General features: G+C 39.8%; 1 protein-coding gene across 1 annotated transcript in view; it reads right to left on the bottom strand.

Moving 5' to 3' along the window:
* Window positions 1-23,213, bottom strand: part of AKAP13 (A-kinase anchoring protein 13) — a 274,955-nt gene that overhangs the window by 170,420 nt on the left and 81,322 nt on the right. The window contains exon 3 of the mRNA XM_080914648.1: window positions 9,728-9,875. Coding sequence (XP_080770774.1) covers window positions 9,728-9,875 — 148 coding nt within the window. The remainder of the gene's footprint in view (window positions 1-9,727; window positions 9,876-23,213) is intronic.

The raw sequence follows: 23,213 nt of genomic DNA, 5'->3' as shown, positions 1-23,213 counted from the left end.
CTACAGGAATTATGAACACTATAGACAGACAGGTAGACAACAGCAGAATGGGGGGCTCTAGAGAGAAGAACCAGGTCCCTGTGGCAATGTCACAGTCCTTCCTTACAGTCCTCATTAAGGCCATGCCAGGTCAAGCAATGTTGTCTGTCACTTCCCTTTTACACATAAGCTCACAATCTGAAGAATTGTTAATCAAAGTAAAACGTGCCATAAATCGGAAAACTGCTCAGTATGGTTACAGGCTTATTAAAAAATATATAGGTTAAAGGTGGAAAAAGAAAGTTTCTTGAGTAAGTTTTTGTTAGAGAGTCAGCTACTAAGATTTACTACAGATCAAGTACAAAGGCCTGGGATGCGGAATTGCCTCAGAGGTGAAGAAGAGCAGTGGACACTCTTGCAGAGAGCCAAGGTTTGGTTCTCAGCACCCACACAGTGACTCACAACCATCCGTAACTCTAGTTTCAGGGGCATCCAACAACTTCTGACTGCCAATGGCCCTGCAGGCTCAAATATTTGAATGCTTGGTTCTAGTTGGTGGAACTGTTTTAGGAGTAGTAGAAAGTATGGTCTAACTGGAGAAGGTATGTCTCTGGTGGTAGGCCTGGAGGTTTCAAAAAGCCCACACCATTCCTGATGCTCTCTACCCCCTGCGAGTGTATCAAACGTGAGCTCTAAGCAATGACTTCGGCCTCATGCCTGCCAGTCTCATGCCATGCAATGAAATGGACTCATCCTGAAACTGTAAGCCCCCAATAAACTCTTCTTTAAGTTTCTTTGGTTATGGTGTCATAGCATAGTAACTGAAAAGTTGGTAGCAGGAATTAGGCTATTGCTGTGGCAGGCCTGACCATGCTGTCTTTTAGAGAAATGTGGAAGACTTTGAAGAAAGAGGTAACATTGTAAGCCAGGTTTAACACACCAGTCTAGTAAGAACTTGGAAGACAATAGTGCTGGGAGTGGTGTAAGCTATAAAGGCCCAGCTCAAGAGGTTTCAGAGGAGAACAGTATTAGTTAGCAATGGGGCTAGATACTATTTTTGTAGTATTTTAGCAAAGAATGTAGCTTCTTTTTGTCCTAATCCAGTAATCTGGCTGATTTCACTACCAGAAGAGATTTCTAGATAGCCCAATATTGACTCTACTATATGGCATTAGCAACCTCTTATACAGGTCTAGAACAAGAATGACCAGCAGGCAAAAACAAATACAAAATATACATTAGGAGAAAAATACCAGGAAATTTATGCAGAAAAAGATAAGGGAAGGCCTGACATGAAATGGAATAAAGTGGTGCCCTTAAAGCAAGACTGGACCCCAGCTAACCTCCCAACCTGAACCAAGAAAAGGCATAAAGAATACCTGTTCCTAAAAAGCAACAACAAATATAACTATAAGAGGCAGCTCGGTTCCATCCCAAGCAGGCAGACAAACTTGGGAGCATTGGCCATGTAGTGACAGCTTTAGAGTCAAGAAGAAGACAGGAGTAAGAGTTGTGGAATCTTCTTCCCCCATCAAGGAAAGCCCCCAGGACCAGGCATCTGGCAAGGGAGGCCCTCTATGGAGGCCCTGAGAGACCACTGCAGGTAGCTGGGAAAATGAAGCCTGAATTACACCGAAGATGCCAGCTGTTACAAGTACCAGAGCCATGGAATATCCAACCAGGAAAAGTTGCATACAGGAAGTAGAACCAAGCTGAGGAATGTGTGTTACAGCCAATAAAGCTAGAAGGGTGGATGCTACAGTTTGACATCAGAGACTAAACTAAACTGCTAAGAGTTTTCCCTTTTGGGTTTTAGTCTTGCTTTGGTCCAGTTTTTCCTCAATGTGCTACCATTTCTCAACTTTAGGAATAATGGTGGTGGTGGTGGTGGTGGTGGTGGCGGCGGCAGCGGCGGCGGTGTGTGTATAAACATTGAGTCTACCTTGAGTCTCAGAAGAGACTTTAGACTTGAAATGATGTTTAGACACTCAAAGATTATGTGGACTTTTCATACTGGACTAAGTCATTTTGCTTTATGATATGGTTACAAGCATATTAAGGCCAAACAGTAAAATGTGGTTTGAATGAGAATGGTCACCATAAGCTTATATGATTAAATAAGTGGTCCTTAGGTGGTGGAACTTTTTGGGAAGGACTAGGAAATGTGGCCTTATTGGAGGATGTGCCACTGGGGTCGCACTTTGAGGTTTCAAAAATGCATGTCATTCCCAGTTAACTCTCTCTGCCTCTTCCTTATGGATGGAAATGTGAGTTCTCTGCTACTTCAGCATCACGCCTACCTGCCTGTTCCTATCATGCCTACAAGCCTTCCTTCACGATAACCATGGACTCAGCCTGTAAAACTGTAAACCCCAAATAAAATGCTTCTTCTCCAAGTGGGTCTTGGTGATGCTACTCTGGAAAGTAAGTTCCCTAGGCACATAAGTGGTACACATATACATATGCAGGCAGAACAAGCAAATGCATAAAATACGACAAATCTAAAGAAACAGTAAGTACTTACAATGTGGTTAAAATACTCAAGAGTATTTTATGAAGCTCAGAGTATCACTATGAAGCTCAAGATTAGTTTTTAATCCTTGTATCTTGTCAAATAAAATTGGTATCAGTGCAGCTACTCACATAAAGCTTACTACTGTAAACTTGCTCTAGCCATTAGACTACTGGAGAAGGAGGAGTTTAGTCTTATGTCTGCCTTAGTCCTGCTGCTACACTAAAAGGCAGGATGGAGAGTTATATCAAATTTGATACAATAAAAACAGAAGTTGTAGTGGGGAAGTGGATTAGCGACATTTTTTTTTCAACTAGTTTTCATGGTGTTTTTGTTTCCACTTAATTTCCTGGTAACAAGAGGAACATAAGCAGAGCTTTTGGGTTTTTTTTTTTTTTTTTTTTTTTTTAAGGAAAAACACTGAAATTTTACTCAATTTCTAAAAAAAGCTATCTTATAGGATTAAGAAACAAACAAAAATCCCAGAAACTGTTGAGGAGAGAAAGTCCTAAGTTCAAGTGCATCTTAGCCTCCTATAAGGTCAATTTTGTTTACAACAGAAACAGAAGATAATTATGAGGTAGAAAGGATCTGTTCCCCACCAAGTGATCTATAGGAAATAACGAAGAAAATGGTAGATTTGGGTGCCAAGTTCTCTTGCAAATTGGTGTGGCTACCCTAACACACACTCAGCCTTGAAGACTTTCTCTGATTATAAAATAATGCCATCAACCTTAAAAACTGTTGAAATATCAGAAGGCTTCAAACAAAGCACACGGCAAACAGGCACCAGGAACTGATAGTTATTCTCAAAATACTGCTGCTGTTTAACTAACACACACAAAAACAGAACACTAAGTCTTGACAAAGTGTTTCACCATCCAGTAAGCCTGTGAGACAGACTGATGCCTTTAGCAATGAAGAACTGAAAAATATTAATGGGAGAAAAAAAACTTGAAAATATAAGAAGCACCCAGATAAGAGACAAGTTATCTAAGGTTAACGATCTTCTTAAACTCAGTAAATTCTAGGCCCCATGGGTCAAAAGAATGTATGCCTGAGGTTGGGAGAGCCTCCCTGCAGGCCTCTTTCCCTGCAAGCTTTTTATCACTGTCTAAAGCATCTGCACCCATGGAAACGAAAATCTGCTACAAATAAACAAAAGTACTGAACTATGACCCAAAAATTACTTCATTTCCTGTTAAGCTAAAAGTGGAACACATCCCACCCGGGTCTTCTCTTCTTCTGAGACTAAAACAATCCGGCCTTTGTTTTTAATCATCGATCTAAAATGTACCCTAAAAGCACTTACTGGACCAGCCCAACCCAAGCCCACACAGAAGGAGTAGACTGTAGTAGGCAGCAATGGGATATAAACTAGATTTACTACTCAGCTTATCATACAAGTGTTTAAGAACCTGGTGTGGTTTTCTTCCTCTGGAACAGTAAAAATGAAATGCTCAGTTTGCAGACTGCCTACCACCCCTCAAAAGAGGACTAAATAAAGAAATATACACTATCGCATTACTAGATCCTGCAGACTAATGGCAGGTGAACAAATGTGGTGCATTTATAAAATGTCTTTACATGCAGGGGGATAAGAGAGGGAGAAAACACAAAAACTAACAAACAAAAATAAAACAGCAAACCTAGAACCCCATCATGTGCACTGTGAAAAAGGTCAGGCTACTGAATTCTAAAAGTGTGACTTCTGCATTCCAGCCTAACCCTTGAAGGCAGTGCTTTCCAACCCTTCTTTCTATTCCCATTGCTCCCAGAAGCCATTTTAGCTTTTCTCTATCCAACCTCTACCTAGTAAAATCTTGAGTCTCACTGATATGCAACAGATTTATGTACGTGTGTGTTTATGTATACAAAACATATACATACTTTGTATGTAAAGAATAAGATTTTTACACACACACACACATCCCAAGATCCAATTTATACTCCCACATTATATCATTTGTGTTGTAATACCCTAGGATTATGGTGTTGTGTTCATGGGTACAAGGTGATAAAATATATAAATGTTGTAAAACATCATCACTAGTACCCACAGGTGTGAGAACTTTTTCCTCTCTTCAACTACTTCCTGGTTTGTTTTTCCAGTACAACCCTTATATGAACTGCATTAATTGATTAAAAAAACAAACTCAAAGTTATCAAAAATAATCTCATATTTGGACTACATAGATTATTATAAAGTATTGAGTTAAAAATAGTAATGGATAACTTTTAAGTAGGAAGACTGTAAGAATTCTTGGCTGAGCAAATTAAATGCGTATAGCTTTTTATTTCAAAATACTTCTTGATTTCATAATCAAACCCTGCTCCTAAAGAGTGTCTTGGCTCACAAGGAATAAAAATACATGGTACTATAAACACAGGACCACTTTGTAAGATCTAAGCTCTAAGTTTTCATTAGCTAAAAGGTACTTTTAAATACAATAGATTTTGTTTTCATTTCACAGTGAAACTACCTTACATGATTAACTATCCTTGTTAAGTATGAAACAAAAGAAAAATGCCTAGGTGTTGAGTCTAATTTGACATCAATCCAAGTTTGTAATTTTACTACCAAGCAAAAACCTTTGGTCTTTCTTAGTCAGGGTTTCTATTTCTGCATAAAACATCATGATCAAGAAGCAAGTTGGGGAGGAAAGGGTTTATTCAGCTTACACTTCCATATCGCTGTTCATCACCAAAGGAAGTTAGGACTGGAACCCAAGCAGATCAGGAAGCAGGAGCTGATGCAGAGGCCATGGAGGGATGTTACTGGCTTGCTTCCCCTGGCTTGTTCAGTTTGCTTTCTTATAGAATCCAGGTCTACCAGCCCAGGGATGGTACCACACACAATGGGCTGGGCCCTCCCCCTCTTGATCACTAGTTGAGAAAATACCTTACAGTTGGATCTCATGGAGGCATTTCCTCAACTGAGGCTCCTTTCTCTGTGATTAAGTCCAGCTTCTGTCAAGCTAACACAAAACCAGCCAGTACACCTTTGTTATGGATTTTAGTATACTAATAGATAATCTAAAAAGATTTCATTTTATAAATAGCCTATACCATAGCCTTTCACAACACAGTGTACTAAATACCCATTCCATTTGTAAATGATAAAATCATTATTTGCTTTGTCTAAATTGACTACTACAAGTGAGCCCCCAAAACGTTATTATACATCCTAGAAAAACTTTTGAGACAGATGGCTTAATAAAACTGAACTGATATTCTTCAAGCAGCCATCTTAGAGTTTCTATATTTTTGTTTATTATTACTGGATGCACTAGGAGCTCAGAAGACTGCATATGTTAGTCAAGTCTCTTTCTGTCCTGGACTCCAGAGACCAAGCTCTGATAGTCAGACATGTATAGCAAGCATTTTTACCTTCTGACATCTCTCTAGAGTTATTTTGAATGGAACATTTTATTTTGAATTGTGGTAAGTCTCTAATGCTAATTACTGCAAAAATGCATTTAATTTTAAGAATGAGAATTTGTTTCAAAATCTTTAAAATATTTTTACTAAATGTTACTATATATCACATATGGTGTACTCTTTATAAGGCATTCAAATATCCAAAACCATATAAAAAGCAGAAGGGTCACAAAGTTATTTACCTCAAGATAAACTACATTATATCTCTAGACATCAATAAAAGAAAGGAAATCAATAAAAATTGCTTTAAGAGCCTGTACAATTTCTTTGTAGTCTTCCTTTTACTTCTGATACAGGAACTCATGTAGCCCGGATCATTCTCAAACTTGTTATGTGGCTGAGGATGGTCTTAGCCTCCTAATCCTCCTGCTTTGAGCCAGTCATGGTGGTTTATCCTGTGTAAAAGGTGGAACAGCCTGGTGACAGTGAGACACTCTCAAAAACCTCCCCCCCAAAAGACAGACATTAGAAGAAGAGGATGCTTACCACCGTTTTACATGATGTAAACATTTTTCCTATCATTTAGAAATGTCTCATTTTTTCCAGCCTATTTACAGAAAAAAATTGATAAAAGGTTACAGGCTAGCATCAAAATGTAGCTGCTTTCTGAAGGTCAATCAATCATCTGGTTTTAGTAAGAACTAAATGTAACAAAACTCAGACAATGAATCATACAGAGAACTCAAAGAAAAACCAAAGCCAGCTAGCTACCTGAATAAAGCTTGACATTAAAGGGGAGAACAAGGCACAAAGCTTTTTCTTCTTAGAACTGAGATGACTGGAAATAGCAGGGCTTGCTCTCAAATAAGGAGAAAGGGCAGAGACATCCCTATCAGGAACACCTGCTACACACACACACAAAAAACAAAACAATGAGTATTTATCCAGTAACTGCAATGCCAGAGCAATGTACAAACTTCTATCAAGAACCTTGATTGGCTGACACTAGTCTTCCACATACAGGAAGTCGAAGGCTATCACTATCACTGACTGAAGCACTGAAACCATCGAGCCACCTCCGGAAAGAATGCAGGCTTGGTGACAAGCTAAGAATTCAACTCAAGAAATCAAACTCCCTTTGTACTTCCCCAAAGAGGGAAGGAGGGAGGATAAGACGGGTACCTTTCTAAAATGTCTGCTCAGACGTGACAATGTCCACCAAGCAGCAGGGATTCCTAGAAAAGCTGAATTAGCACAAGGGGTGAAAACAAACCCTGGCAATGGGTTAAGCATACAGTGTATGAGAAGCTGAATGAATAGGTAAATGTAGAGCAAGGCCAGGAAGTAGGACGGGGTGCAGTGTTTTTAGGAAAGGCATGCTGAGGAAGTACCTAAGAGAATCGAAAACAGAAGTCTAAGATGACCATGAGAGCAGACTGAAGCCAGTTTGATCCTAGGTTACAAAGTTAATCCCAAGATATGAAGATGTTTAAAGCTGTTTGGCTTCTGCACCTGACCCGCAGCCTTGAATATCCATCTCCACTCCTACAAAATAAAACGTTCAACAAACCCAAATGACAGTAGCTGAAAGAGGCATGTAAACAAAAATCTCAAACATGGTGACCAGATCAGGGGTACCCTGGGAGCCTCCGTCAGTTTCTCTCACACTATCTAGAGTACAACAAAGATCCACACACTCAAGTGATACAACAGTTGTCCCTACCCTCCAGTGGGTACTCTGACATAACGGGGCACTTCCTATCAGAAATCTTAATAAAATTAGGGAATAATGACACTACTGAGGGAGAATATTTAAATCATGATAGAGAACAGAAGAAGACCTAGGTAAGGAGAAAGCTGATAAATAGGAAAGGGAAGAGAAATCCAGTATTCTGAGCTACAAGTGAATGGATAGGTCAAGAATGACAAAAACAGTATCAGAGCGCAATGCTGATTCTGGCTGGATTAGATCACCAGGGCAACAGTATTCAGAACTAAGAACCACAAATGTATACCTACAGAGGGTGTGGCTGGGGGGTTCCTGGAAAATAAACACACAGAGAGGAAGGGAGTTGGGGTTATTTTAATCACAATTCCTTCTAATTGGGAAAAAATGAACCCAGATGACTCATCTCACTTCATTTACTGACAAGAGTCTACCCCGGGACTGACTCCTAGTTAGAGAACCCCTCCTCCCTTCCCCAGCAGGCAATGCCTTAATACTGAATGGAACCTGTTAGAGAACAGACCCCAAGATCCAAATCAGCATTTTTGATATGATATGCATCCACCGGAAATAAGGTGGCTGGAGGTTTGAGTTACCAAAGAGAATACCTAATATTCTTTAGGAAAGAACTCACTATCTCTAACATAGCTGACATTTTTTAATATTTAAGAAATACATTTCTAATAACTATCTGGAATATTAATAAATCTCAAAAGTAGGTAAAAATATAATACACACAAAGTACTATAATTTCAGCTCTCTGCATGGCATAATTTTTCATAATTTCATAGCACTGTACATTAAGTCAATTTATAGGAATAAAAAAACTGGCAGACTAATCTGGCACAGTAAGATCCAATACTCAAAGTGCTTCATAAAGTAATAATTTAACACCACCTCTACCAACAAAGGGGACCACTAGAACATGCTGGCACATGAGCCACATCAATTTTATTCTTTAACGAGAAGGAACAATGCTATCAATATTATTTGGAGTATTCCTCAAAGTATTCTGAATTCTGGTGAAAACTGGTCCAACTGTTAAAAGTAAAAAAAGGCTGACTAAGGAAAAAAATCTCAGCCCAAAACACAAATCAGTGCATCTTCAGATGTTAACAGGCCAAGAGATATAGCATCCAATAGCTTTATCATCCAATAGCAGTGCCCTGATGACCTGTAATTGATTTTACATCATGTTTACATTTACAAATGCAGTGCTAAGTAGCCCTGCACTCCACGACTTGTAAAGCCAAGGCATTGCCTTTATGAAAAAGATGTAAGCCCCAAATTAAACTGGAAGCCCACCTGCCCAAGGGAGGTATGCTAGAAGATGGAGTTCTTAAAAAATAGCAAAGCGACATGGGAAAATATGGTGGCTGGATGGTTTTGTCCATTAAAAGACCTACAACAAGTGATTTGGGCTACTCAGCTGGGAATTCCAGGGACTGAATCTGACTAGAGTTCACCTAGCAAGTATTTAATGTTTAATAAAGCTTGCTTCAAAATTTGGAGGAATACTCCAGATAATGTTGATGGCTTTGTTATTTCTCCTTAAAGAATAATGGTAAAATTGGTTTTTCTCTTTCAGATCTCAGAATTGATGAAGACACTGTGCACCCCAGACACGAGGCATGCGTTACTAAATCGGGTTTTCTGTTTTGGCTTTGTCTCCATGAAACTCAGAATAAAACGTGAAGCGTTGCCATGATAATCACATGGGAATGTATACCTCCCATGCATCTCTCAGTTTTCCCTAACTCTCAAGCTTCAATAAATTAGTGGGTTTTGTTTGTTTTACTGATTCTGATACCCTTCGATTTATAACATCACTTTATTTCTACTTAGGCTCACATGTGTGTAGAACAAACAAAAAGCATTATCGATTGGCGCCCTACTTTGCTCCTTCTATTACTCTATATTGATCGAGAGGGGGCAGGGGAAGTGTGTGTGTATGTGCACCGAGAATAAACAAGCCTGGTATATTAATATAGGCCAGCAATCCCAGCACTCAGGGGGCTGAAGCAAGAAACAGAGTGTTAGGCCCAGCCATGGCTATTTGCCAGAACCTTGCCTCAAAATCAAAATAAGAAATAACTGAAGGCCAGAAAAGACACCATTCAGATACTTACCAGGAGCAATTGTCTCCAACGTATCAGAACTGACTTTCCGAGTACTTGTGCAGTGATAGAGGGTAGAACCAGAAAATATCAAGTAAAAAATAGCATCATCTTCAACTTTGTCCTCTTCAGCAAGCAGTACTGTAACAACACAATCGCCCTGGAACAGAGTCCACAAGTCTGCATTAGTAAGGTTTCTGTTGGGAGCCTGCTAAATTCTGCACCTCATAAATTACTATTAAGTCTATCTAGTTCCCAACAATGGTGGGGGTGTATAGAGCTGCCTTGAAACGGTAACGTGCATACAAATTCCACCTACAAAGATTTATGTAGATCCATCAAACTTAACTTTCCTTGACTTGTATAAATGACAGCAACCCTCTGCCTTTATTGTTGCTATATAAAACTCAGGAACAGAGTGGACTTCTCATCTATTTAAATAAAAGGTCACTTTTGAATAGCCTGATCCTACTGACCACCTGACATCCCTGGTCGCCTCCCTTTACTCAGCCTTCCAAGGAAGCCTTTAAACCAGGTCATCGTCACGCCAGTACCTATGCGAACACCTTTGCAACTATTTATGATGGAAAACATCCGTGTCTACCAGTTTCAAACACACGATTGGTTTTTACAAGTTGGCTTAAAAAAAAAAAAAAAACTAAAACTAAAGCCTGCAGTTAAATATACTGTATATTTTTAAATATACAGACCTAATCACCATTCTTCTCAATTATAAACATATTTTGTGTCATAGCCATAAGCTAGCAACAACAGGAAAAAAAAAAACTTTAACACATTAAAGTTTAGGGTACTGAGATTTAATACTCTTCAAATCTTAATAATTAAGTATAGAAGCAACAATTTAGTAAAAAATCTGGACATTTTAACATAAAATTGGGGGCAGAATTATCATTTAATTTATATATGTTTGTCTTTTCATTTTAATCAACAATAAGGTATGTAAGGGAATCATGCCACCCTGTGGCCACATTATTAAACCTAGAATCAGTGAAGCAGAAGGTGGCATTTTGCTATACATAGAAAACTCAAACCTAAGATTAAGTTTAATAAATGTTAAGAGCACACTGACTTTATAGACTGAGTTCAAAGTATTTCCTGGGAGTGTACATGTCACTTTTATTTTATACCCAGTGTCCAAGTCCACCAAATGCTATTCATGTCAGAATGAACCATAGCTCCAAATAAGCCATAACTTACCTAGTTATAACCGGAGCACTCCAAAGCACCCTAACAGAAATATCATGGTCAGAAATGAATTATCATTAGTTTTGGTCACTACTCCAAACCGTAGTTTGGTCTCCTTTCTCTGGGAATGAGTTTTAAAGGCTTAAGCAGAGAAATGCGGTCCTTTAGTATGATGTAATCAGATTAAATGTCCGAGTCTGTAGGTACTGAGGACCCTCATATCCTACAATAAAAACACAAAAGCTTCATCCTTTCCTCATGTCACCATCTGCCTCTAGCTTGCCATGCCACAGGTGTGCCCATTCATTCACACTTACGCTACTGTCACATTTACTTACCACCTACACCTTTACAAGAGAGGAAGTCTACTCAAACTTCTAACTGAAATTTGTTCACTTACATTTCTAAACTGGAATTCTAAGAATGAATCCTTTGCAGAACCCAGACTTTCTCTCCATGTGAGGAGAGTCTTCTTGCTGATGTACGGTCTGTGTCTGTACTAATTAATGTGGGGCTTCCTTTCAAGGAGGGTCAGAGACGGTTGACATAAATGCAATCCTTCTAACAAAGCTTTGATACAAATAACTAAGTTCTGAATTGCTTTCATACCTTTAACTTTTTTTTTTTAAAGCTAAGTCATATACCACTATACCCAAGAGAACAAAGCTTTATTCACGTCAAGGCAACTCAAAAACTAAATTCCAAAGGCACTTGAACTAAAAGTAGTTGATTCCCTTAACAGTAAGAGCAAACACACTCCACATTTCACAGATGCAAATAACTCCTGTTTTATGGTGGTTCATTGGAGAAGTCCTTGAAAGATTAAGCAAGTGGGGTTGGAGGAGGAGAACTTTTCTGCAGGTGACTGGTTGCTTGATCCCTCTGTCTGTGAGAGAAGCTTTGATTGATTACTGCTGTTCAAACCTAGGCCCAACTCACAGAATATACAGATTAAAGGGTCTGCCACACTACTAACTACACGGATGAGCTGAATAACATAAATAATGGTCAAGATATTCTCAACTATTAATTCAGTCAGACCCAATGAGAAGACAGGACTGCATCTGTGACATCCCTCTCCAGCAACACAAGCCTAAGAAACACAGCACATCTTACAAAGACAAAACGTTCCCTCTCCATTAATGAGAAGTATATTCTTTTTTTTTTTTTTTTTTTTTTTGAGAAGTATATTCTTGAGCTTGATCATTTCTAGGGTCATAATTTCACAACTAATGAGAAAGGCAGTCTATATTAAGCATTATCTCATAAGCATAGATGATCTCTCAAATAAAAATATATAGCAGTTTATAAAATGTTACTCAGAGTAACTGCTTAATCATCCATAAAAAATGGGTTTTTAATGTACAGATTTAAAATAATGAAGGAGGGTTCTAAATGGTGAGTCATCTCAGCTGTCCAGGTTCCATGCTTACTTATAGAGGACAGCTACTACATTAGTAGCACTGCAAAAATTACCTTATGATTAAGATAAAACCTGCTTTAAATTTGACTTCTTCATCAGAACTCTAAGAACATTTGTTCTCTCTCCAGACCAAAGATTTCCTCTCTATGACACTTTGGCAAAGGCTCCATAGTTCACAGCACACTAGTCACCTAGGACCTTTCTTCAATAAGCAAGAATGATTTGGGAAAAGGAAGTAACAGAATGCAGAAGAGCTAGGCATTTCAGGAGGGAGTTAATTATACTGTAGAAGTGCACTGAAGAGATGGGATGTAGTAAGCAGGGTAAACAGAGATACAGGAAAATGAAGTAAGAAATTTGGAGGAAGAAATGGTGAAAGAGAGAAATCACTGATGTCTTAGATAATGCTGGCCACACAATAAAAGGTAAGTCTGGTCAGCAGTAAGAGAACTATGACAATTGCTTGGGCCAACCTGTATAAACCTCATGAGAACCAGCTGCTAAATTTCTGGGAATTCTACAAGCCAAATGCAAAATATAGTCATTCTTAGAAATTAAACTTACAAAGAGCAAAGATAGATTAAAAGCAAACATAATACCCAAAAGCCCTGTATTAATAAGTCTATACTGTACAATATTACCTTAAGATTTACATTAGTGTGTATATGGGAGAAAATCTACATAATAGTGTACCACTAACATATTTTTCCCCAGGATTCATTGCTTGCCCATTCAGCCTCAGTAAAAAGGGATAGAAAGCTTAAAAATCAATCCTTAGGTGAGAAATGATGTTACTAAAATTGTCAAATGTTACAAAACCAGTCTTTTCCTCTGCCGTGATAAAATATTCTGATTAACATACCTTAAGGGAGGAATGATTTATTTATTTAGTTCAGTTCCAGGTTACAATCCGTCATGGGAGAGAAGCCACAGAGGCAGGTGCTTGAAGCCACAGGTTACATTCCACCAAACAAAAAGCAAATGAATGTCTATGTGCTGCTGCTCAGTTCACTTTCTCCTTTAAAGTTAGGGAATGGGACCACCCACAATGGGCTGGTCTTGCCAGCTTAATTAATGTAACCAAGATAATCTCCGCACATAAGACTAGAGGCTCATCTCCCAAGTGATTCCAAATTCTATCAAGTTGACATTTACCAGTAACCATTACGAAAGCAACAAATTGCTTCCAACTGGTCAGCAAAAGGCAAGAAGGTAAATAATTTTCATAGCAGGCCCAGTTAAGACACAGCACTTTCACCTGTTTTAACTTGGCAGCATGTTCTTAAATACCCTGAGCCATAAAGGAGGACAGCAGTTCTGCTTATCTCATGAGATTGCTGAAGGAATCAAATGGCTGATTAAAAAAATAACAAAAAAGCACCTGTAGTACCCAATGTATACAAAGAACTCAGAAAGCTAGACTATAGAGAATTAAATAATCCTATTAAAAATGGGGTAGAGAGCTAAACAAAGAATTCTCAGCTGAGGAACATCGAATGGCTGAGAAGCACCTAAAGAAATGCTCAATACCCTAATCTTCAGGGAAATGCAAATCAAAACAACCCTGAGATTCCACCTCACACCAGTCAGAATGGCTAAAATCAAAAACTCAGGTGACAGCAGATGCTGACTAGAATTCAGAGAAAGAGGAACACTCCTCCACTGTTGGTGGGGTTGTAAGCTGGTACAACCACTCTGGAAATCAATTTGGCAGTTCCTCAGAAATTTGAACATAGCTGAAAACCCAGCTATTCCACTCCTGGGCATATACCCCAAAGATGCTCCAACATATAACAAGGACACATACTCCACCATGTTTATGGCAGCTTTATTTATAATAGCCAGAAGCTGGAAAGAACCCAGATGTCCTTCAACAGATGAATGGATACAGAAAGTGTAGTACATTTACACAATAGAGTACTACTCAGTTATAAGAAATGATGACTTCATGAAATTCATAGGCAAATGGATGGAACTAGAGACTATCATCCTGACTGAGTTAACCCAGTCACAAAAGAACACACATGGTATGCACTCATTGATAAGAGGATACTAGCCCCAGAAAGGTCTGAATATCTAATACCCAAGAAACAATTCACAGACATTGTAAAGCTCAAAAAGGAAGGCCAAAATGGGGATGCCTCAGTCCTTTTTAGAAAAGAGAACAAAACTCTCATGGGAGGAAATTCAAGGTCAAATAGAAGAACAGGGATTGAAGAAAAGATCACACAGAAGCCACCTCACCTGGGGATCCACCACATATGCAGTCACCAAATCCAAGCACTATAGCTGATCCCAGAAAGTACTTACTGGCAGGAACCAGACAGAGATGGCCCTTCAGGGACTACGCCAGAGTCATATAGATATAGCTGAGCATGCTTGCAGCTAGCCATCAGTCTGAACTCGGGGATCCCAATGAGGTTGCTAAAGAAAGGACCTAAGGAGCTGAAAGGGGTTGTAACCTCATGGTAAGAACAACATTATCAACCAAACAAACCCTCCAAAACTCCCATGGTGTAAAAACACCAACCTCTGTGCACACACTGAGAGACCTATTGATCCAGTTGCTTATGTAGCTGAAGATAGCAGTTTCTGGCATCAGTGTGAGAAGAGGCTTTTGTTCCAGAGAGGGCACATTTTCCCAATGCAGGGGCATGACAAGGCAATGGGGTGGAAAGGGGGATCAGAAGGGAGTGCACCTTTGTGAAGGCAACTGGAGGGGGAGGGGGAATGGGAGCTAGGCAGGGTAAAGGGATAACATCTCAAATGTAAATACAGAGTATCTAATTTTTTTTAAAAAGCACCTGTATTAATTGCTTTGGCCACAGTCATTTTCAACAGCACCAGCATTATACATGGAGCTTACCTAGTCAAGAAATCTGAAAGGCTCCAAAAACAAAGAAAACCTTTTGGTTTGTCAGACTGTCACAATGGCGGTGTGAATGACATGTCCTCCACAGTCTCAGATACTGACTGAATGCTTGGTCCCCAGTTGATGGTATTGTCTGAGGAGGCTTAGGAAGTCTAACCTAGATGGAGGAAAAGTTAACTTATACTGTCATTCAAAATGTTTTGGAAGACAGTGGTGGTGCACACCTTTAATCCCAGTAGCATTCAGGAAGGAGAGGCAGGTAGCACTCTGTTGACTTTGAGGCTGGCCTGGTCTATAAATCGAGTTTCAGGGCAGCCAGGATTACACAGAGAAACCCTGTCTCAAAAAACAAACAAGAACAAAAGACCAAAAAGCTTTGGATGTGGGAGCATTTCAGCTTTCAAAAAATTGGGATGTTTAACAAATCAAACATCTTCTCTGCAAATATTCTAAATCCCAAAAGTAAATTCAAGTTCCAAAACCTTCTAGTCTAAAGTACTTATGAGAATTATGTAACCAATGTTACACAGCAGAATGTAAACTCTATCAAATCCTTTTATTCAGTGATAGCCTTTTTGTTTATAATACAGCTATAAAATATCTAGTGTCTAGCAATATATACATATTGGGGAAAAGCAACCACAAGGTGAAAACAGTTCTCCCTGGAGAGTAACCAGTTTTAATGAGCTTTTCTTATTTCTGAATTTGGGGGCATAGGAAGACAGACATACATGCCAACACATACATGTTTATGTGTGTGGGTCCATATGTGAAGAAGCAACTATATTCTGTGAGGCAGGGTCTAACACTGAACCCAGAGCTCATCCATTTGATAGTCTAGCTAGCCATCTTGCAGCAGGAAACCTCTGTCCCTGGCTCTAAATGCTAGGATTACAGGCAGGCTAAAACACCAAACCAGCTTTCATGTGAGTTCTAGGGATCCAAATCCCAGCCCTCACACTCCGAAGACACACTTTATTCATTCAGACATTTCATCTTTCCCCCTTTTGACAAGACAACATGAAGTCTGTTGTGGCAGTATGCCTTTTTAAATTGGCATGTAAGGTTAGCAGGATTCATTATCACATTTTCACACACAATTTGCTTTTGTTGTTCTCCAATCTCCCCAAGCCTTGCAAAAATCTTAAGGAAAGCATTTCGGAAACCTCCTACTATTACTCTGCTGAAGAAACACTGCAATAAAATGACTCCTAATGACATGCTGCTTGACCCACAGATAAGCGCTTTGCTCAATGCACATCAGGAGCTTTTTCTTACAGTCTATGTGAATTACCACAGAGAGCCACACTGCACAATGTGCCAAGAGTCCTCAGTCCTCAACATGTCTTCATCAAGCCCCTCCACTCAAGGATTGGAGTGGAAGAGAAGGCAGAAAGGTGCTAAGAGGTGATGATGACTCCAAGGACACAGCATGCGCCAGACACAGCAGGACTGACTGATGCACGTGTGAGCTCATGAAGACTGTGGCAGCACACATAAGGTTTGCACAGGTTCAAGCTGGACAAGATGCCAGTACTGGAAGGGAGAAGTGGACTTTGGGTCCTAACCCTAATCAAGAAGCTGTCTGAAAACTCAGTTTTTTTCCCCCAGTGCATCCTCATTGGATATATCAACCACACTTCAGGGTTGACTCCACCCTAGGAGTAGTCGATCAATAGAAAATGAACTCAGTGGTATTTTTGTGAACTGTTTTAACTTTTTTGTCTTATTGATTGTTTTTTTTTTTTTTTTTGCTTGTTTGTTTTTATTTTCTTTTTTGTGAGGGTTTTCACTTCTTAGATTTTTGTTTTGTTTTGTTTTGTTTTCTTGTCATTTTTGGTGGTGGTTGTAAGAGAGAACATAAAGCTGAGTGGGTAAGGAGGTGGATGGGAAAGATCTGGGGAATGGAAAAACCATCAAAATATATTGTATGAGAAAAATATTGAGAAAGGATTTCTCTGTGCAGTCCTGGCTATCCTAGAACTCATTCTGTAGATCAGACTGACCTTAAACTCAGAAATCCACCTGCCTTTCCCTCTCAAGTGCTGAAATTAAGACATATGGCACCAGTGCTAAGGAGAAAAAAAAATAATTTGAGATAGACAGACAGACAGACAGACAGACAGACAGAGAACCAATTGAGTGGATAGGGCTGGAGGTAAATCTAGGAGTAGTTGGAAAAGAGAGTATGTATAATCAAAATATGTTATATGAAATCCCCCAAGAATTAATAAAGATATTTTTAAAAGACTTCCCAGCTATTTACAATGCATGATCCTGGGCTGAACGACGTTTTGTAATTGCTATTCCATTATTAGGACAACAAGCAAATCCTGAATTAGATTTACTAGTTAATGCTGTATCAGTGTTCAAACTTCTGGGTTTTTCTGATTATGCTGTGATTGATTATAGGACAGTTTATTGTTCTTCTCTTTTAGCAAATACATAATGAAATATTAAAGATACAAGAACACAACAACTACAACATATCTTTAAATGCTTCCAAGGGGAGATACAGAGGTGGCTGAAATATACCAAGGGGAGATACAGAGGTGGCTGAGAGGTGAAGCGGCCCCCAGCAATCCCTAGCTTCAGCTCGGGGGGGGGGGGTGTCTTAGAGCCCTGGCCTCTGCAGGCACCTGTATACACATGAACATGCTAACACACTACAGACACACATAATTTTAAAACAAAACCTTTCAAAAGGTATATAGTGAGAGCATGATTATGCCAAGATAACAAGAATGAACTTGAACTTAAGGTATATGAGATTTTTAAAAATCAATTTCCCAAAATGAGGCGTAAGCCCGACACAGTACAAGGGAAAGTGAAACCAAGAAGGTTGGTTAATACGAAGTAAACCTGAGCGCCTCCACAGTCTTGCCTTTCTGTATGATGGAAGAGGAGGGAAGAGGCAGATCCACCTTGTTCCTACAACTTGAGTCCACACTCCTGTTTGCCCCTCTTCTTTAAACACACAGCTGTTATCATTCTGCAAAATCATCTCCTAAAGTAAGCAAAACGTGATGGCCTGATATAACTTCCCCATAGGTGACAATGCAAAGCCTTTTTCAATGTTACTAAAGGCTTCTACAACAGAGAAATACCCTGTATCAGTAGTAAGGCCAGAGCAGTCTGGAGTCATTAGTAATACCTTTCTCCAGTAAAAGAAACAAAGGCTCCTCACAATGGCTGGTGCCAGGACGGGAAGAACACTCTTCTTTGATAGAAAATAGGGAGAGAGCTAAGACAAGGAAGTCAGAATGTTAGAAATATCCACTCTAAATATACAAAGACCAGACCGAAGTGGCTCCTTCTAGACAAATTTGGGACTATTTAAAAAAAAAAAAACAAATAATAAGTTATAAACAATTTTTAAAAAGAAGTACCATCCTAAGTAAACCCACGCACTGGGTTTGGAGTTTTTATTGTCATTAATAATAATTTGATCACTTCATACTCAAAAGACTCTAAAGAAATAAAGGATGGAGAACACAGAAGGCTCTGCCAATGGAGATGCACACAGACCAGTAACAGCTCACTTTCATACAGCTGTTGCTTACTGGGCATCCAGATAAGAAAACAGTAACTTGGACAGTTAATACCGTTTGAGTGCATGGAAGAAGAGCTATCTATCACCCACCACTGTCACTGTCTGGTGACTGCTGCAGGTTGGAACTGAGGCTGCGTGCAGTGCCACACTAATGGGTATTCTCATTCCCAGGGTAGTGATCTGAAGAGTATTTACGTATTTACTTATGTGTGTGCGTGTGTGTAAATGTATGTAGGAGTCTGAAGAAGTCAGAAAGGGCTTCAGATCCCCCTGAAACTGGAGTTACAGGTGGCTATGAGCCATCAAGTGGGTGTTACAGAGCAAGTCCAGTCCTCTGCAAGAGCAGAGCAGAACTCTTAACGCTGAGTCATCCCTCCAGTCCTAGGGCCCAGAGAGTGCTCACTTCAATGTCTTGTCCAAAAACAAAATTAGAATGGATCAAAACTCAAATTCAAGCACAATTCCCAAACCTTTATATTGTTTCCACTATTTTAATCCTAAAGTAAAAGCCAACAACACAGGTGGAAAGAAAAGTGGTGTGTGTGAAAGCGTATTAATCATCAATAACAGAAATACATATAAAACAGCAAACCCTCAGTAAACTTCAAAAGTAATGTTTAAAATGAACGAGAGGTTCACTTAAAACATTCCCTATTTCTCTTTAGCAGTTACTAGTAGTTGGTAAAAATAAGTCTTTTGAAGACAATATAATCTAGACAAGATATAACTGTTAGTCTTACTAATTAGTTAAAGCTAGTTTATTTAAATTTAAGACTCTTGCCAATTGTGGCGCACCCCTTAATTGGAATACTCAGTGAAGCTGATGATTATGGAAGCACATACGGCTCTTCCAAGGCCAACTTCAGTCCCCAGCATCCCTGTCCCGTCCATCAGTCTGCAACTGCCTGTAATTCCAGACCCAGGGGCTCTGCCATTGTTGACTTCCAGGACAGCTGACTCATAAGGACATCCCCACACACAAGGACAAATAATTTAAAAGAATTTTTAAAAAAATCTGTTCCCTACGCATTTCCTTTGATGTATCCTACTTTATTTCAAATATTTATTGCTAGTACATATTTTCAGTCTAGGTCTACCTAGTAAGTTAACTAGTAGAAGTTTATTTTGTAATCTGACACAAACCTGTTCACTACTTTCCCTTTTACTCTGTTTTCATTACTACAATCTTAGTAATTTTCTACTACATTAATTATTCACTGTGCTCTATAGTAGCAAGAAACATACATTTACTATGGTGGGTGTAGAGATAGTCTCTCCTTCAGTCTACCATGTGGGGTTGTGGAATCAAACTCGGGTCATCAGGCTTGGTCGAAGGGGCCATTTTGCCTACCCTCTATTACCACAATCCTTATCCATACTCCTCAAACAGTACTTAATTACTGAAGATTGAGTCTATGTATTTATACTTCACACACACACACACACACCTCTGCTACTAAGCAATACAAAAATCACGAAGTTATTTAGTACTGGCTCCTGCACTCCAGGAACAGTAACAGATATGCATCTCAGTAAGTAACATACACACCAGTTTTCTACATAAAGAGATAAATGATCACATGCTACACAGAGGACTGTGGCCAGGAGAGCTGTAGAAATTCCTATGTCCTAACATGCCCCAGACTCAAGGCAGATTATCTAAGGCGGACACACAAGCACGGAAGATATCATGACGTCATCACAACCCAGTGAGTAATAAAAAGCACTGGGTTTGCGTTTGCACTCAACAGCTCTTTAATGCGGCTGACCCACAGCAGGACAGTCCTCAATGCTTGTTGAGCCAAACCTAGATATTTCATATTTTAAAATGTACACTAAGTCTTATTCTTTCTTCTCATAACAGACACTGGAGAACGTGGGTGAATGAACCTGAGGCTATGAAGACAAGACAATTCTTGCTCCTTGCAGGTCATAGCTTCTTCTTTCAGGGAGAAGACTCATAAAGCTGTACAAACTAAGTAAGAAGTGATGCAGGAGCAGGGTCAGGAACTAAAGGAGACCTTGACGTGTCTGAGAAAAGCAGATAGGAAGGCTTCCCACGGAGCTATCTCAAACAGGTCACTGAGGGGCCCAAAGAACACAAATTCTGTTGCTTGACTTTAAATTTCTTCTCAAACAATGAATTGTCAAGGGTGACACGGTAGGAGGTGAAAAACATTACAGAGTAAATCCAGTTTGCACAGGAAAACAGCTGTGAACTCTGAGAAGTTGTAAACACTAGCTATGACAGAAATTTTACGGTGCCATGCAACAACAGCAAACCTGAAACAAACTTTCCATCTTCATGAGCTATTTCTTATACTGAAAGTTATTCCCAAAATATTACCACAGAATTTAGTTATGAAACCTGAATTATGGGAGAGGGGGAATACATGCACCCACACACAAAGCCTTCCACTCCACGGCGCCGTTTCTGAAATGACAGAAGCTCCCGGGGAGCAGGGTTTTTGCCACCAAGTAGACTGCTCACAAATAAAATGCTGACTCTCTAGTAAGACAAATACAAATACCTGAAATTGACTTTGTCAACAAAGTCAACTTAATGAGTGCCAATCAATCATGTTATATTAGGAGCGGCTCACGATCTGCATAGAAGGAGCTTAAGGCAGTCAAACGCAATTGTATCATAAAATGTAAATTTAAAGGGCAAGTTCTCTTCAGGGGAAAAAAGATTAATTTTAAAAAATGGAAGATAAAGTGTGCATGAAGAAGGGGTGAGAAAGATTTTCATACCAAGTGCGCCAAGAGGGGTGAGAGAACATTCTTCCAAAAAGTCACGTTTACACTGATTCTTGATGGCATCAGGTCAGAGAATAGAAAGGCAAGCACAAGTTCATCATCAACAACAAAGTTCAGTCAGGAGACACAAACACACACTGATAGGAGGCAACACAACTTTGGAGTACTCTCTATAGGGGATTTGTTTGTTTTACACGTGGTGTTAAACCACTAGGAAGAGAGGCAAGTAACCCAGTAACATGATTCACATTTTTAAAGAATTACAGTTCCTATGTGAGGAAAATACTGCTGAACAGAAATCACAGAAAGAGGAAGGTCACTTGGGAGGCTGTGGCTTCCCGCTCCCAGGCACACATACCCCCTTCGCCATCTTTCAAAAGACCTGATTCAAGTGCCGAGGAAGAAAGGCACTTCTATTCCTCTGCTCATTCCTTCCTACTTGGCATGTTCTGAGTGCAGCCTGCTCTGTCCACCTGTGAAAAAGCAACATGCCACAGAGGAAGGAGCCTCCAGTCACAGACAGGTGGACCAGTCTCTCCTCTTAGAAACTGTGGCCCACAGTCCTACTATTTAGTGCTCCTTGGGCAAGTCTTAAGAGCTGTGCTGAAGGCCTCCCCTACAGCCAGTGCTGCATGTCCTCAGAAGCAGTGAAGTCTGTGACAGGGAGCAGAGCAGGGTGGAGGGAAGGAACGCAGGCACCACTGCCACACCAGCCGGCTGCTGCTGTACGTATGGGTGGACATCTGTTCCCCTGAAACAGGCTGGAGCCTGTTACAGAGATCTGTACTATAAGCCACAATACCCCCACCCCCTTCTCAGCCTTTGAGTGGAATCCATACCAGCTCAGAAAGACTAGAGTCTGAACTATGAATGGCAAAAGGAAACTGGACCCAAGAAAGGGACAAACCTTTCTTTTTGTATCATTACAACACCAGTACTAAGATGAACAGCCTTTCTCTGAGAAGACCAAGTCTAGGAAAAAGGGCAGAGCAATCTCTGCATGCATGGGGTAGGAAAATGCTTCCTGTGGGCTAAATAGCAAAAGCTCTCAGCTTTGTGGAACAAATCTGATCACTCTTGCAATTACTCAATTCTCTTTTTTGAAACAAGGACAAGCTGGCAAAAGGCGTATGTGGTAAATCCTTTACTTGTGGAAACCCTGCACCTTAAACCTCTCAATCTCTACACAGACCTTTGCTGGATCCACAGAGCACACAGGCTGAAGGAGAGAGCCTCTTCCCACACACTGTCCTCTAGGTTACATACTATCAATCCCCTCAAATAGATTAATAAGGTTAAAGATACAACCCTGGTTCAATGAAATTTGGTAGGCAGTGGTTTTACAGGGTATACAACTATAAACTCCTTGCCTAAAAACCTTTTGGGGGAAGATGTGATATGGGCAGTGCTGCAGCACAGGCTAGGTAAGAACTCTACAGTTCCAGCTAAACTCCTTCACTGGCTTACTTAGATGAAATCATGCTATGTGTTCTTCAGAATCGACAGACAGAAAGTCTGCATATATTTTAGTGAAGCTCTCACTACCTTGACCCTGGACAAAGACAGTCAGAAACACATGAAGAAATAATTCCTGACAGAGTAGGACACACCCAGGCAAACAAAGAAGTAACCAACACAGAAGCTATAACCTGAACACGATATGGGGAAAGAAAGGAAATAAATA

Source organism: Micromys minutus, assembly GCF_963924665.1.
Source record: "Micromys minutus genome assembly, chromosome: 3".
Classification (NCBI taxonomy): Eukaryota; Metazoa; Chordata; class Mammalia; order Rodentia; family Muridae; genus Micromys; species Micromys minutus.
This window is presented reverse-complemented; position numbering and strand designations above follow the sequence as displayed.